Genomic DNA, 16,137 nt, shown 5'->3' with positions numbered 1-16,137 from the left:
TGAATTCCCACAACAGCTCTCAGAGGTAGGTTATCATTAACATCATTTTTCTGCAGGGGAAACTGCACCTCCGAGAAGCTAAGAGATTTGCCTGTGAGCCAGGGGGGAGTCCATCTGACCAAGCTGTTGTGTTCTTCTCTCTCTCTCTTCATGCAATAAATTCAACTTAAGAGTTCAGTTTGAGGAATTTTGCCTGTACACAGTGTAACTACCACCACAATCAAAACAGAGAATTTTCCCACCACTCCAAAAATTTCTCCTGTACCTCTTTGTAGGTTAATCCCTTCCTCCCCAGCCTCAGGCCCTGGCAACAACTAACCTATTTTCTGTATCTGTAATTTTGCCTTTTATTGTGTCATATAGATGTTCAGAGTATAAAAATACCTCCTACAAATCAGTAATAAGACAAACCATCTGATTAAAAATCAGGCAAACAATTGGAACACACATACACACACATATACTTATGGCCAATTAGCACAGAAAAGGTTCTCAACATTATTAGCCATCTCAGACATTTAAATGAAAGCCAAATTAGACACCACCATACACTTACTAGAATGGCTAAAATGAAAAAGACTGCATCAGATAACAAGGATGTGGACCAACTAGAACTTTAATATATTGTTGGTGGGCATATAAAATGATACAACCACCTTGAGAAAAAGGCACAGGAGTTGCTTATAAAACTAAATATCTCTATGACCTAGCAATTCCATTCCTAGATATCTACCCAAGAGAAACAAAAATGTTTGTCCATCAAAAAAGCCTTGTAAAAGTATATTCATAGCAGCTCTATTCATAGTGGTCCCAAACTGAAAACATCCCAGATGTTCATTAATAGGATAATGGATAAAAAAATAGTATTATATTACTCAGCAATAAATAGGAATGAATTGCTGGCATATGCAGCAACATGAAAGAATTTTAAAAACATACTGGGCTTCCCTGGTGGTGCAGTGGTTAAGAATCCGCCTGCCAGTACAGGGGAAACGGGTTCGCCCATGTGCCACAACTACTGAAGCCTGCATGTCTAGAGCTCGTGCTCTGCAACCAGAGAAGCCACCGCAATGAGAAGCCCGTGCACGGCAACAAAGAGTAACCCCCCTCACCGCAACTAGAGAAAGCCTGTGTGCAGCAACAAAGACCCAATGCAGCCAAAAATAAAAATTAAAGAAAATTAAAAAAAAAAAAACATGCTGAGTAAAAAATGCCTGACACAAAAGAGTACATGTTATATGCCGTAGACAAAATGTTTGTGTCCTCCACCCCATCTGCCCCTCATTTATTTGTTGGAACCTAATCCCCAATGTGATGATATTTGGAAGTGGGGCCCTTAGGAGGTGATTAAGTCGTGATGGTGGATCCCTCATGAATGGGATTAGTGCCCTTATAAAAGAGACCCCAGAGAGCTCTCCAGCTTTCTTTCCGCCATGTGAGGCTACAGTAAGAAGGGGGCCATCTTCGCACCAGGAAACAGGTCCTCACCAGATATTGAATCTGTGCCTTGATCTTGGACTCCTCACCTTCCAGAACTGTGAGAAATAAGTATTTGTTGTTTAAGCCACCCAGGCTATGGTATTTTTGTTTTAGTAGCCCGAACTGACTAGGATGACATGTGAAGTTCTAGATCAGGCAAAATTAATCTGTGGTAATAAAATCAGAGCAGCTGCTGTTGGAGTTGGAGGGACCTGATTGGAAGGGACATGCAGAAATTTTCTGGAGTGATGAAAATTTTCTATACCTGGATAGAAGTGTGGGATACTCAAGTATACATATTTTTGGAACTCATCTAGCTGTGTACTTAATACCTGTGCATTTCATTGTATGTATCTCAATTTTGAAAAGACACTGCCCACAGCTGCCTAGGACTGGTTTATAATAGCTGCTGGTCTGTAGGAGACAAAGGAGTAACTAAACCAGAAATAACTAAACCAGTAACTAAGTCAAGTCATCTGACTGGTGACTGGATCTTTGAAGGCCACAGTGTTATCATGGCATAGAAACTCTGAAAACCAGAGTAAGACAACGTTCTGGACTGGAAGCCCAGGGGCTGCTTGAAGCCTTGTGCAAAACGGAGAGAAGTGAGCGAAGAGGTAGAAAGATAGAAAAGGAAAACAAAAGGCTTCCCAATGAGCTTACAAACCCAGGTTCCAAAACACAGAAGAAATCAAATGCTGAGAAAGGCAGCCAATAAAACCAAAGCTCAGTGCATAAAATCACCCCAAATACAATTAAACTTCTAGAGCAGCCTGGCACGGACTTTATAAATAAGTGTTCTGAGGATTCTCAGCAAGAGCTCTGAAGAAACAATACTCTTAAAAAATGAAACAATAAAATATTTTAAATGATATTTTAAAATATGGATATGAAAACAACATGGATAAATGTGAAAAAGTGCCAGTTGCAAATGTTGGAAAATATTTATATAGTTATTGAAACAATAACAAAAAAATACCCACCTCAACTGACTATGTAGTCTAAACAAGACACAAAGAATGAATTAGTGTATTTGAAGATAATGCTGAGAAACGCACCCAGAACTCAGCATACAGAGACAAAGGTTATGGTTTTTAAAAACATGAAAGGACAGTTACAAGACATGGAGGGCAGATCAAGGATCTCCAAAGGGACTAGCAGAGATCCATCCAACAGCTGAGGAAACAATAAAGTGAGTTTCCAAAACTGAAGAAATATCTAAATCCTCAGATCAAAACTACATTCTGTGTACCAAGCAAGATAATTAAAAATAATTCCACATCTATACCAGAGTAATGGATCTGAGGAGCATCAAAAATAAAGATAATCCCTTAAAAGACATTGAATAGAAAGGACAGCTGACCTGCTGGGAAACAACAGTTCCTGGACGGCCAATTTCAACCACACAACAGTAGATGCCAAAACACAACAGAAGACCTGTCACATTAGAATATTACATTCAACTAAACTAGTCTTTGAAAGTGATGGCCAAATAAAGTTATTGTTAGATGTACAGAGCATAATAGAATTTACCACCGTTGGATCTTAACTAAAGGAGCCTTTAAAAGATTGCTTCAGCAAGAAGAAATGGTTTTAAATCCAGAGGGAAAACCATAGGATACAAAATAAATAGAGAGCACAAAAACTGATAAAGTTTGTCAATAAATTTTAACTGTTACTTTAAAATTACTTTTTGTAATTTTAAAGTTATTTTAAAGTTACTTTTTGTGTTAAAAAAGTTCACTTTGGTTAGTTTTTCCCCCTCTCCACTTCAGTGTGGTTATGTTATTTATTTGAAACACAATTACATTCATTTGGTTTGGTTTGTATTCATTTTATTTACTTGACTGGTTGTTTTGAGTATGTGAAAAATTAACACGGTTCTAAAATTCAGAGGTATTCAAAAAGTTTTACTCGAAGAAATGTCCCTCCCCCCATCTCTTCTACCCGGTTCTTATTCCCTCTTCTACCCCCTTCTTATTCCCACTGTTTTTCACTCACCTACTGGAGGTAACCTATCTCATTGATTTCTGGTCTATCTTTCCTGTGTTTCTTTCTCCACAAACGAGCAGAAACACATGTATTTTCTTTGTCTCCTTCTTTCTTATATAAAATGTATTGGGTTGGCCAGAAAGCTCGTTCGGGTTTTTCCATAAGATGTTATGGAATGGAAAAACATGAACAAGCTTTCTGGCCAACCCAGTAGTTTCAGTGGTGGTCACCTCGATCCATTAAATATGTTTCAATACCTTTGAATCCCAGAGAGAGATTTGAACTCTCAACCCTTTCCTTCTCAGAAGTCCACTGAAGGGAGGATGATTTATTTTGCAAATTTGCCTGCCCTGACCTCAAGGGCATTCAAATGCACTTACCAGTGGGAATGTAGGGAGGGGACCAGGGTCCCTCCACTTACAGAGGTTAGATGTGGCCTCACACCAGACAAAATGTTATATGGTGCTACCTTCAGAATGACGTGTGGTGGGCTTTGATTTAGACTGTTATGGCGTTATGGCTGTTATGGTGACCTTCCCTAAATAAACATGATTCACAATGACCTGATTTTTTTACTTCTCAAAAGAGCTCCCCACACATAGCATTCCTATTCTTTTATGGGTGGACCCATCATTCCACATGGACAAGGAAAACTCTCTTTGAATGGAGATCCTATAATCCTCCACATAAGCTCTCCTTCTCAGCCATAAATTTGAAAAACTCACCTTTTATGTCTTCATCTAAGTTAAAAATGTTGAAAAAGAGAAAAGCAAGGGAAGACCTAATGAGTTAGTACTCCACAGGAGACCTGCCTCAGCATGGGCTGAGATCCATGGGTCAACACACTATGGCTATGGTTCTTCAACAAACAAGACACATTTCCACTGTATTACTATCCTTTTATTCTTGGCCTCATCTTCCCTGAAGAGTTAAATATTTTCTAGATAGTCTACAATGAGAATAACAACTCTCATCATACTTTCTTTTTGAGGGTGGGAATGGAAGCGAAGTCGATTGAGCACGGAAACGACAGGGAACATGCCATTATATTTTAACCAGTGTGTAAAGAAGGCTCTTAAGTAATCAGCTATCTGGACCCTTCTCTTCAGAGAGTTTTGTTTTATAGCAAATCGCTGTGGGGATGAAGCTTTATAGCTTTGGAGTCCTTGTGGCCACCATCCTGTTCTGTGAGCAGCATGCCTTCGCATTTCAGAGGTAACCTGCTAGAATCCTAGATGGTGGTGGGTCGTTTCCCCCTTGCCCCTCATGGAATCCAGTCAGTGCATTGGACTGGGGAGCAAAACATTCAAGTCTGAAGGTCAGCTCTTTCTGAAACTTTCCATGTTGCCCTTCCAAATCGTAGATGTCAGTATAATAAGGATCTCACTAGATCTAGGGTCTTTTTTTCTTTTCTGGCTCTAGTTTTATTACTGAGAAAACTCTGGATGATATGTATATTCAGTAGTTATGAAAATTAAAGAAATACACTCTTGACTTTTTAAAATATGTAATTATTTACACCTTAACACTTCACGTGATTTATGTTTTTCTTGTCTTCGCATATACTATGCACTGACTATGGATAATTTATTTTTTTCTTGTACATAGAACATGGGAGGGAGAAGAGGATAAAGGTATCAAACAGGAGGTTTGGGTTGTGATGGGTGTTCAGCATGGAATAGGAAAGGAAGAATAGTTGTGTTATAAAGAACACACACATGAACATATCTAGTTCTTATTTTGCTTGGTAGAGTGAATCCCTTAGGATTTTCTACTATAAATCACTTGACAAAATACAAACAAACTCATGCCCTAGCATATATAAAACATGGTGTAAATAGTTTTGAGGCTATATGTATTATTGTAATTGATTAGTCAACTTTTAGGCTTTTCAAAATTGATATTATTTCCTTTGGAATTATCTTTTTTTCCTGTTGTTTTTTTCTATGATCCTTTTCTCCTCCAGTTGCCTCTGAGATGTATTCCTCTCCTCAGTGAATGGCAAAGAGGGAAGGGACATACCAGGGGCAGGGAAAATTCTGCCAAAGAAACTGAGTCATAAAGAGCCATAGGACAGCATTTAAGAAAATAGAGTTTGGGAATTTCCTGGCGGTCCAGTGGTTAGGACTCGGCACTTTCACTGCCGAGGGCCCGAGTTCAATTCCCAGTCGGGGAACTAAGATCCCACAAGCTGCACAGCGCGGCCACAAAAAAAAGTTTGACTTGTGAGTCGGAAGCTGTGTTTGCCCATCATTACTGAACTAAGTATAGTTGGTTGATTCTTTTTTGTTGAATATAATCGCCAAGTATCAAGTAACAAATTTCATCACCAAATGATTGTTACTGAAATTGACATGGGAGTCAAATTGCTAGGAGAATTGGTGACTTATGTCTCTATGTATTGTCAATAAATCAGATGGCTATAATTTCTAAGGTTCTTGCTAGTTCTAATATCCAATTACTTGGCAGTTGGCTTTAATTAAGGGTAAAGGAGAGGGAAGGAGAAAAACTGCTCTCAACAAGTCCAACCTGGACACTGTAGGCAATGGCAGTGTCATTGCCAGAGAGGGAAAGGGGAGGAAGTGAGCGATTATTTAGCATCTGTGTTGTCCCAGGCACTGGGATAGGCACTTAGAAATGTTAACCTGTTAAGTGCCCACAATCCTCCATTCGTTTTTACTGACATTTTACAGAGGAGGAAAATAAGCCTCAGGGAAAATAACACTGGCTCCAAATCAAACAACAAATGTTGAGTTTGTATTCAACCCCATTTTCACCTCATTTCTACTCTTTTCACTGCCTCTAAAAATTATAGAAATTAGGAAGAGAGCCAATTTGAAGGGAGGTCAGATTTAGTCACAGTGAATTGGCAGAGACAGGCAGTCTGGAAGGTAGCCTGGAAGAGAGGCCGGGGCTACAAGTCCGGTCTAAAGGTCCTCACTACGGCAGGTCTAAAGGTGGCCTCAGCAGCAGCCAGGCACAAGCATCGTCACAGCTGGCTGTGGCAGAGGTTAGCAGGCTCACCTACAGACCACCATCTGCATCTAGTAAACTAAAATCCTTGATAAGACAACCACTAGCAAGATATACCAAAGCTTGACCATGTTGCTGCAAAACGAATAAGCTTATAACAGTTCAGTGGGACTAGACATTACGCAAATAAAGGAAATACACAGAAAGAAAATAGTAAGAAATGAATGAGAAAAATTCCCTCATGCATGGCTCTTCTTACTATGTTTTGCTTCAGCATATGCTTTGAAGTCTGATCGATACCTATGCTTGAAGAGAGGGGTGAGACTATGACTATATTTTAATCAAATAATATCATGTTGGAAATATTTAATACTTTGTACCTATCGTAATGGTCCCCATGTACTGGGGGAGGGGAACTGCAGCTTTGTGGGCAGATGCATATCTGATTCCTGGGTCCCATTCCTCCACTAGAAATAAAATCGTAAACTCTGCTTTCTGTGAGTAAAAATAATTTTTTTTTTTTACCAAATGTTTCTGAGCATTGTTTTTCCACAAATTGCCTATTACCCAGGCTAAAAGAAAAATCTAATTTTATTCAGGGCGACAGACTTTGATGAATTATTTCTGGGGGTAAAAAATATAACCCCTCCTAAAAAGAGCTAAGGGTCTGGCTTTTTTTTTTTTTTTTTAAATTATTAGCACCTTTAATTATTACTTATTTATTTATTTTTGGCTGTGCTGGGTCTTCGTTTCTGTGCGAGGGCTTTCTCCAGTTGCGGCAAGTGGGGGCCACTCTTCATCGCGGTGCGCGGGCCTCTCACTATCGCGGCCTCTCTTGTTGCGGAGCACAGGCTCCAGACGCGCAGGCTCAGGAATTGTGGCTCACGGGCCCAGTTGCTCCGCGGCATGTGGGCTCTTCCCAGACCAGGGCTCGAACCCGTGTCCCCTGCATTGGCAGGCAGATTCTCAACCACTGCGCCACCAGGGAAGCCTGGTCTGGCTTTTTTTAAAGCTGCTCTTTGTTATTGTTTTCTTGTCATGATCATTTTCCTAACAGCACTTTGTGTTCAGACAATCAATAGCTGATCTGCAGTTGCATTTTGATAAATCTCATCAGTAAAATGCTCTGGAATGAAAACAAAAAAAGTTTTAAAGGCATAAATACCATATGTCAAAGAGAAAGACAGCCCAAAAAAAAAAAAAAAAGTCTCCATGTTCACTTGATTTTAAAGGCCAAACACTATAAAGGGTAAAAATAAAATACTAGCAAGAATCTTGTAAACAGTCATTAATTGCATTGTGCTCTGATTACCTGTGTGGCCAGTCAGCTGAGGCTATTTATTTGGAAAGAAGATGAAATAGGAAGAAAAGAAGGAAAAGGAGTTGGAGAGTGGAGGAGGCTTGAGGAGAGTGGGGGAGGCCTTTGAATTATTAATAGACCACAGGAAGTGTTCCTTTTGTTGACTTCATATACTGTCTGCCACCTGGAGACCAGCTTGTTCTCTTTCACTTAGCTCCTACTGATATATTATTTTCATCTTAGAGAACAGGGCACTAGTGGCTTTAAAATGCTGTAATGCATAAAACAAAATTGCAGCCTTGGGCTATATTCCATTGTTCAGAGCCATCTCACCAGCTTTTTAAATTCAAAAATAATCTTTCAGAGCTATGGCAAGTGTGAATCATCCCTGTAAACCATAGCAGGGAACAGACCTTGAGGAGCACAGTCCTATTCTTAGAGGGGAAGCAGCAGAGGAAATGTTGCCTAGGTATTAAAAGCTCAGGAGCTGGAGAGTTGAGTTGAAACCTCAGGTCTGCTACTTACGAGTCATGCAGTCTTGAACAATTTGAGCCCTCCTTGAGCCTCGTTTTACTTTTTGTGTAAAGTGACCTGTTATTTCACTGTGCTTGTATTTTTAACTTTATTTTTGGTGCAAGCCTTTTTGTTTCCTAAATGGTTATTGGTTACATCTGTAACTGTATCCCTTCAGAGTCATCATCAAAACACATCTTTACAAAACAGAAATAGATACAGATATAGAAAACAAACTTATGGTTGGGGGGGAAGGGGGGAGGGATAAATTGGGAAATTGGGATTGACATATACACACTACTATATATAAAATAGATAACTAATAAGGACCTACTGTATAGCACAGGGAAGTCTACTCAATACTCCGTAATGACCTATATGGAAAAAGAATCTAAAAAAGAGTGGATATATGTATATATATATAACTGATTCACTTTGCTGTACACCTGAAACGAACACAACATTGTAAATCAACTTTACTCCAATAAAAATTAAAACAAACAAAAAAACCCACGCCTTTATTTTTCATCTCCCATTGCCCCAATATATTCTATGTGGCAGAGTAATCTTTCCCCGCCCTTGCACGGAAAGTTAGAAAATTCTATGGCTTTTTAGCCCACTCTTAAGTAATTGGTAGCCCTTGGGTCATGTTGAAATGCAAACCTCAATTCAGAAACTGGAATGTACTCCAACCAAGGCATTATTCAAATATCTCAATCTTTGTAGGAAAACAACTCCTCACCCCTCTCCACACACACACACCTGACTCCTTTTCTCATTAGTCCTTTTCATGGGTTTTAACTTCTTAGAGATTTCTGAGATTCCCTTGCTGGGGAATTCTGCAGACCGGGATAGAAGCAGCTGTTTCTAGGCAGCCACTTGTGACTCCCATCTTTCATTCTAAGAATTTTGCCTTCTGTATTTTTATTTCTCTGGTTAATGACTCTATCCTCCTCACCCTAGAATAAAAGGAGTGTGAGAGCAAGAAAAAAAAAAAAAAAAAAAAAAGAATTTTGCCTTCACCTCCAGGTTCTTGCTGCTGTGAACTCTCCACCCCTTTAGGTGGCGCTATTGGACGGCATCTGAGCCATAACGAATACATAACATGAAGTGCCTTTTCTTCTGGTATTAATGGCTAATCTAGTCAACTGGAGGCCAGCCCATGCAGGTTTAGCTTTCTCAGGAGCAAGTCAGGCACCGGTGCTTGTGTCAGTAAACTTGAGGAAACATGCTTAGACTCACCCATCCTCCTCCCCACTAGGCTGAGTTGAAGGAAGTAACATCCCCAAACTTCATCCCCTTTGGGAGAGTGGGGATTCACAGAATCGCAACAATTTGATGCAAAGAAATATACTCACAAATTCTCCCCCTGTCTCCCCTCTGACCACTTTTCACGTCCTCTCTCTGACTACGGGGGCACGGAGCCAGGAAACTGATTTGAAAAAATGGTAAGCTCGACATAAGGTGATCTTGTTATCGAATGAGATGTGAGGCCCCCCCTCTTGGGGCCCCGGCTGAACCGAAGTCCCCCTGGCTGGGTCAGGGAGCTCTTTCCGTTTCAAGTTTGTGCTGCCAATGATGAAACTGTTTGGTGCGAGCAAGACAGGCTTTTACTCAATGGCCAGAGAATGGAGAAGGGGAGCTCGAGCTCTAAAGGCATCTTCTCCCAGAAGGGAGGGCAGTAAGGGAATTTTAAGGGTTAGGGGGCAGAGAGGTCATCAGGGCTCGAGGAAGGGGGCGGAGACTTCCGGGGGCGGAGACTTCCAGGGGCAGCCAGGCATGCGCAGTCTTCCATGGTCCTTTGCACACGGCACAAATTGTGCCAGCTGAGTACAAATCCCCCTCTTAGGGCGGAGATCTAAGCATGGTGATGAAGCAAAGCGCATTCTCTGACACCTCCAGGTTTCATCTACGTAGGTGTGTTCCTGTGGTCAAGTCAGAGCCGGTTCGGGGCGGTTGACCGTTGTATATCTCTCAAAGTACAGCTGCAAAACATCTCTGCCGAACACCAGGTACTTTTGAAACAAACACAGAGATAAATCAAGTTCAGGAAAGCAGTGACCTTTAGCCTATTTTGCCCTCTATCTAGGATCTAACTGGTTCAGTCTGGTTTTGTTGTGGGCCTTTGCAGCATCCTGTTGATAAAACCCAACTAGCCTGTGTGGTTAAAACTAGTTTCTATGCCTGGGCTGCATAGCGTCTGACTGACCCCATCTCATTATTTGATTCTGTTGTGTTGGCACTTTTGTCAAACTTGAGATAGGAAGAGTCCAGCTCACCACAATTTGAACTTGGACATATTAATATATTTTATGGTAAATTTATATCCCCATAATTTTACTCCTCCACATTTCCTAATTTATTTTTTATATTTCCTTAATTTTCTTTTCTCCTTAAGAAAGAGACCCATTTAGATAACACATTTTTTACCTTTACATTTTCTTTCTCCTTCTGTTGACTAACTCTGTTACTTTCTTGTCTTCTAATACATTTGAAAAATGCCCAAGCATCTTATCTTCTAGTCAACACAAAATTTCCTTTATGTGGAATTGAAATTCAGCCTCTATTTTTTTAACTTTTTATTTTATATTGGAGTATAATTGATTAGCAATGCTGTGTTAGTTTCAGGTGTACAGCAAAGTGATTCAGTTATACATATACATGTATCTATTCTTTTTCAAATTCCTTTCCCATTTAGGTTGTTACATAATATTGAGCAGCGTTCCCTGTGCTATACAGTAGGTCCTTGTTGATTATTCATTTTTTTAAATAGATCTTTGTTGGAGTATAATTGCTTCACAATACCGTGTTAGCTTCTGTTGCACAACAAAGCGAATCAGCCATATGCATACACATGTCCCCATATACCCTTCCTCTTGAACCTCCCTCCCATCCTCCGTATCCCACCCCTCTAAGTCATCGCAAAGTACCGAGCCGATCTCTCTGTGCTGTGCTGCAGCTTCCCACCAGCCAACTATTTTACATTCGGTAGTATATATACATCAATGCTACTCTCACTTCGTGCCAGCTTCACCCTCCCACCCCATGTCATCAAGTCCATTCTCTATGCCTACCTCTATGCCCTGCCACTAGGTTTATCAGTACCATTTTTTTTTTCTTTTTAGATTCCATATATATGCGTTAGCATATGGTATTTGTTTTTCTCTTTCTGACTTAACTTCCCTCTGTATGACAGACTCTAGGTCCATCCACCTCACTACAAATAACTCAATTTCGTTTCTTTTTATGGCTGAGTAATATTCCATTGTATATATGTGCCACATCTTCTTTATCCATTCATCTGTCGATGGACACTTAGATTGGTTCCATGTCCTGGCTATTGTAAATAGTGCTGCAATGAACATTGTGGTACGTGTCTCTTTTTGAATTATGGTTTTCTCAGGGTATATGCCCAGTAGTGGGATTGCTGGGTCATAGGGTAGTTCTATTTTTAGGTTTTTAAGGAACCTCCATACTGTTTTCCATAGTGGTTGTATCAATTTACATTCCCACCAACAGTGCAGGAGGGTTCCCTTTTCACCACACCCTTTCCAGCATTTATTGTTTCTAGCTTTTTTGATAATGGCCATTCTGACTGGTGTGAGGTGATACCTCATTGTGGTTTTGATTTGCATTTCTATAATAATTAGTGATGTTGAGCATCTTTTCATGTGCCTCTTGGCCATCTGTATGTCTTCCTTGGTGAAATGTCTATTTAGGTCTTCTGCCCATTTTTTAACTGGATTGTTTGTTTTTTTGATATTGAGCTCCATGAGCTGTTTGTATATTTTGGAGATTAATCCTTTGTCTGTTGTTTCATTTGCAAATACTTTCTCCCATTCTGAGGGTTGTCTTTTTGTCTTGTTTATGGTTTCCTTTGCTGTGCAAAAGGTTTTAGGTTTAATTAAGTCCCATTTGTTTATTTTTGCTTTTATTTCTGTTACTCTAGGAGGTGAGTCAAAAAAGATCTTGCTGTGGTTTATGTCAGAGTGTTATTCCTATGTTTCCTCTAAAAGTTTTATATTGTCTGGTCTTACATTTAAGGCTTTATTTAATCCATTTGGAGTTTACTTTTGTGTATGGTGTTAGGTAGTGTTCTAATTTCATTCTTTTACATGTAGCTGTCCAGTTTTCCCAGCACCACTTATTGAAGAGGCTGTCTTTTCTCCATTGTATGTTCTTGCCTCCTTTGTCATAAATTAGGTGCCCCTATGTGCGTGGGTTTATCTCTGGGCATTCTATCCTGTACCATTGATCTATATTTCTGTTTTTGTGCCAGTACCACACTGTCTTGATTACTGTAACTCTGTGGTATAGTTTGAAGTCAGGGAGCCTGACTCCTCCAACTCCATTTTCTTTCTCAAGATTGCTTTGGCTATTTAGGGTCTTTTGTGTTTCCATATGAATTGTAAGATTTTTTGCTCTAATTCTGTGAAGAAATGCCATTGGTAGTTTGATAGGGATTGCATTGAATCTGTAGATTGCTTTGGGTAGTATAGTCATTTTCACAAAATTGATTCTTCCAGTCCAAAAACATGGTATATTTCTCCATCTGTTTATGTCATCTTTGATTTCTTTCATCAGTGTTTTATAGTTTTCTGAGTACAAGTCTTTCGCCTCCTTAGGCAGGTTTATTCCTAGGTATTTTATTCTTTTTGTTGTAATGATAAGTGGAGTGTTTCCTTAATTTCTCTTTCTGATTTTTTCTTGTTGCTGTATAGGAATGCCAGAGATTTCTGTGCATTAATTTTGTATCCTGCAACTTTACCAAATTCATTGATTAGCTCTAGTAGTTTTCTGGTGGCATCTTTAGGATTTTCTATGTATAGCATCATGTCATCGGCAAATAGTGACAGCTTTACTTCTTCTTTTCCAATTTGTATTCCTTTTCTTTCTTTTTCTTCTCTGATTGCTGTGGCTAACACTTCCAAAACTATGTTGAATAAGAGTGGTGAGAGTGGACATCTTTGTCTTGTTCCTGATCCCAGTGGAAATGCTTTCAGTTTTTCACCATTGAGTATGATGCTTGCTGTGGGTTTGTCATATATGGCCTTATTATGTTGAGGTAGGTTCCCTCTATGCCCATTTTCTGGAGAGTTTTTATCATAAGTGGGTGTTGAATTTTCTCAAAAGCTTTTTCTGCATCTATTGAGATGATCATATGGTTTTTCTCCTTCAATTTGTTAATATGTTGTAGCACATTGATTGATTTGCGTATATTGAAGAATCCTTGCATCCCTGGGATAAATCCCACTTGATCGTGGTGTATGATCCTTTTAATGTGTTGTTGGATTCTGTTTGCTAGTATTTTGTTCAGGATTTTTGCATCTCTGTTCATCAGTGATATTGGTCTATAATTTTCTTTTTTTGTGATATCTTTTTCTGGTTTTTGTATCAGGGTGATGGCGGCTTCATAGAATGAATTTTGGAGTGTTTCTCCCTCAGCAATTTTCTGGAAGAATTTGAGAACGATCGGTGTTAGCTCTTCTCTAAATGTTCGATAGAATTTGCCTGTGAAGCCATCTGGTCCTGGACTTTTGTTTGTTGGAAAATTTTTAATTACGGTTTCAATTTCGTTACTCATGTTAGGTCTGTTTATATTTTCTAATTCTTCCTGGTTCAGTCTTGGAAAATAGTACCTTTCCAAGAATTTGTCTATTTCTTCGTGGTTGTCCATTTTATTGGCATATAGTTGTTTGTAGTAGTCTCTTATAATCCCTTATAATCCTTTGTATTTCTGCAGTGTCAGTTGTGATTTCTCATTTTTCATTTCTAATTTTATTGAGTTACGTCCTCTCCCTTTTTTTCTTCATGAGTCTTGCTAAGGGTTTATCAATTTTGTTTATCTTCTCAAAGAACCAGCTTTTAGTTTTATTGGTCTTTGCTATTGTTTTCTTTGTTTCTATTTAATTTATTTCTGCTCTGATCTTTATGATTTCTTTCCTTCTACTGACTTTGAGTTTTCTTTGTTCTTCTTCCTCTAGTTGTTTTAAGTGTAGGGTAGATTGTTTATTTGAGATTTTTCTTGTTTCTTGAGGTGAGATTGAATTGCTATAAACTTCCCTCTTAGAACTGCTTTTGCTGTGTCCCATAGGTTTTGGGTCGTCGTGTTTTCATTGTCATTTGTTCTGTGTGTTTTTTAATTTCTTCTTTGATTTCTTCAGTGATCTCTTGGTTATTTAGTAGCACACTGTTTAGCCTCCATGTAGTTGTGTTTTATACAGTTTTTTCCTGTAATTGATTTCCAACCTCGTAGTGTTGTGGTCAGAAAAGAAGCTTGATACAATTTCAATTTTCTTGAATTTTCTGAGGCTTGATTTGTGACCCAAGATGTGATCTATCCTGGAGAATATTCCATGTGCACTTGAGAAGAAAGTGTAATCTGCTGTTTTTGAATGGAATGTCCTATAAATATCAATTAAATCTATCTGGTCTATTGTGTCATTTAAAGCTTGTGTTTCCTTATTTTCTGTTTGGATGATCTGTCCACTGGTGTAAGTGGGGTGTTAAAGACCCCTGCTATTATTGTGTTACTGTCGATTTCCTGTTTTATAGCTGTTAGCAGTTGCCTTATGTATTGAGGTGCTCCTATGTTGGGTACATATATATTTATAATTGTTATATCTTCTTCTTGGATTGATCCCTTGATCATTAAGTAGTGTCCTTCCTTGTCTCTTGTAACATTCTTTATTTTAAAGTCTATTTTATCTGGTATGATTATTGCTACTCCAGCTTTCTTTTGATTTCCATTTGCATGGAATATCTTTTTCCATCCCTTCACTTTCAGTCTGTATGTGTCCCTAGGTCTGAAGTGGGTCTCTTGTAGACAGCATATAGATGGGTCTTGTTTTTGTATCCATTCAACGAGCCTGTGTCTTTTGGTTGGAGCATTTAATCCATTCACGTTTAAGGTAATTATCAATATGTATGTTCCTATTACCATTTTCTTAATTGTTTTGGGTTTGTTTTTGTACGTCCTTATCTTCTCTTGTGTTTCCCACTTAGAGAAGCTCCTTTAGCGTTTGTTGTAGAGCTGGTTTGGTGGTGCTGAATTCTCTTAGCTTTTGCTTGTCTGTAAAGCTTTTGATTTCTCCATCGAATCTGAATGAGATCCTTGCTCGGTCGAGTAATCTTGGTTGTAAGTTCTTCCCTTTCATCACTTTAAGTATATCATGCCACTCCTTTCTGGCTTGTAGAGTTTCTGCTGAGAAATCAGCTGTTAACCTTATGGGAGTTCCCTTGTATGTTATTTGTCGTTTTTCCCTTGCTGCTTTCAATAATTTTTCTTTGTCTTTAGTTTTTACCAATCTGATTACTATGTGTCTCGGCGTGTTTCTCCTTGGGTTTATCCTGTGTGGGACTCTGTGTGCTTCCTGGACTTGGGTGGTTATTTCTGTTCCCATATTAGGGAAGTTTTCGACTCTAATCTCTTCAAATGTTTTCTCGGGTCCTTTCTCTCTCTCTTCTCCTTCTGGGACCCCTATAATACGAATATTGTTGCATTTAATGTTGTCCCAGAGGTCTCTTAGGCTGTCTTCATTTATTTTCATTCTTTTTTCTTTATTCTGTTCCACAGCAGTGAATTCCACCATTCTGTCTTCCAGGTCACTTATCCGTTCTTCTGCCTCAGTTATTCTGCTATTGATTCCTTCTAGTGTATTTTTCGTTTCAGTTACTGTATTGTTCATCTCTGTTTGTTTTTTCTTTAATTCTTCTAGGTTTTTGTTAAACATTTCTTGCATCTTCTCGATCTTTGCCTCCATTCTTTTTCTGAGGTCCTGGATCATCTTCACTATCATTACTCTGAATTCTTTTTCTGGAAGGTTGCCTATCTCCACTTCATTTAGTTGTTTTTCTGGGGTTTTATCTTGTGCCTTCAT

At 39.0% G+C, this 16,137-nt stretch overlaps 1 protein-coding gene across 1 annotated transcript in view; it reads left to right on the top strand.

Annotated features, from left to right (window-relative positions):
- Positions 1-9,595: 9,595 nt before the first annotated feature.
- CPB2 (carboxypeptidase B2) overlaps positions 9,596-16,137 on the top strand; it is a 42,091-nt gene continuing 35,549 nt past the window's right edge. Inside the window, exon 1 of the mRNA XM_061170918.1 lies at positions 9,596-9,705. Within this exon, the coding sequence (XP_061026901.1) occupies positions 9,596-9,705 (110 nt within the window). The remainder of the gene's footprint in view (positions 9,706-16,137) is intronic.

This window comes from Eubalaena glacialis, chromosome 16 (assembly GCF_028564815.1).
Source record: "Eubalaena glacialis isolate mEubGla1 chromosome 16, mEubGla1.1.hap2.+ XY, whole genome shotgun sequence".
Classification (NCBI taxonomy): Eukaryota; Metazoa; Chordata; class Mammalia; order Artiodactyla; family Balaenidae; genus Eubalaena; species Eubalaena glacialis.
The sequence above is the reverse complement of the archived record's forward strand: the minus strand, read 5'-3'. Positions and strand labels throughout refer to the sequence as shown.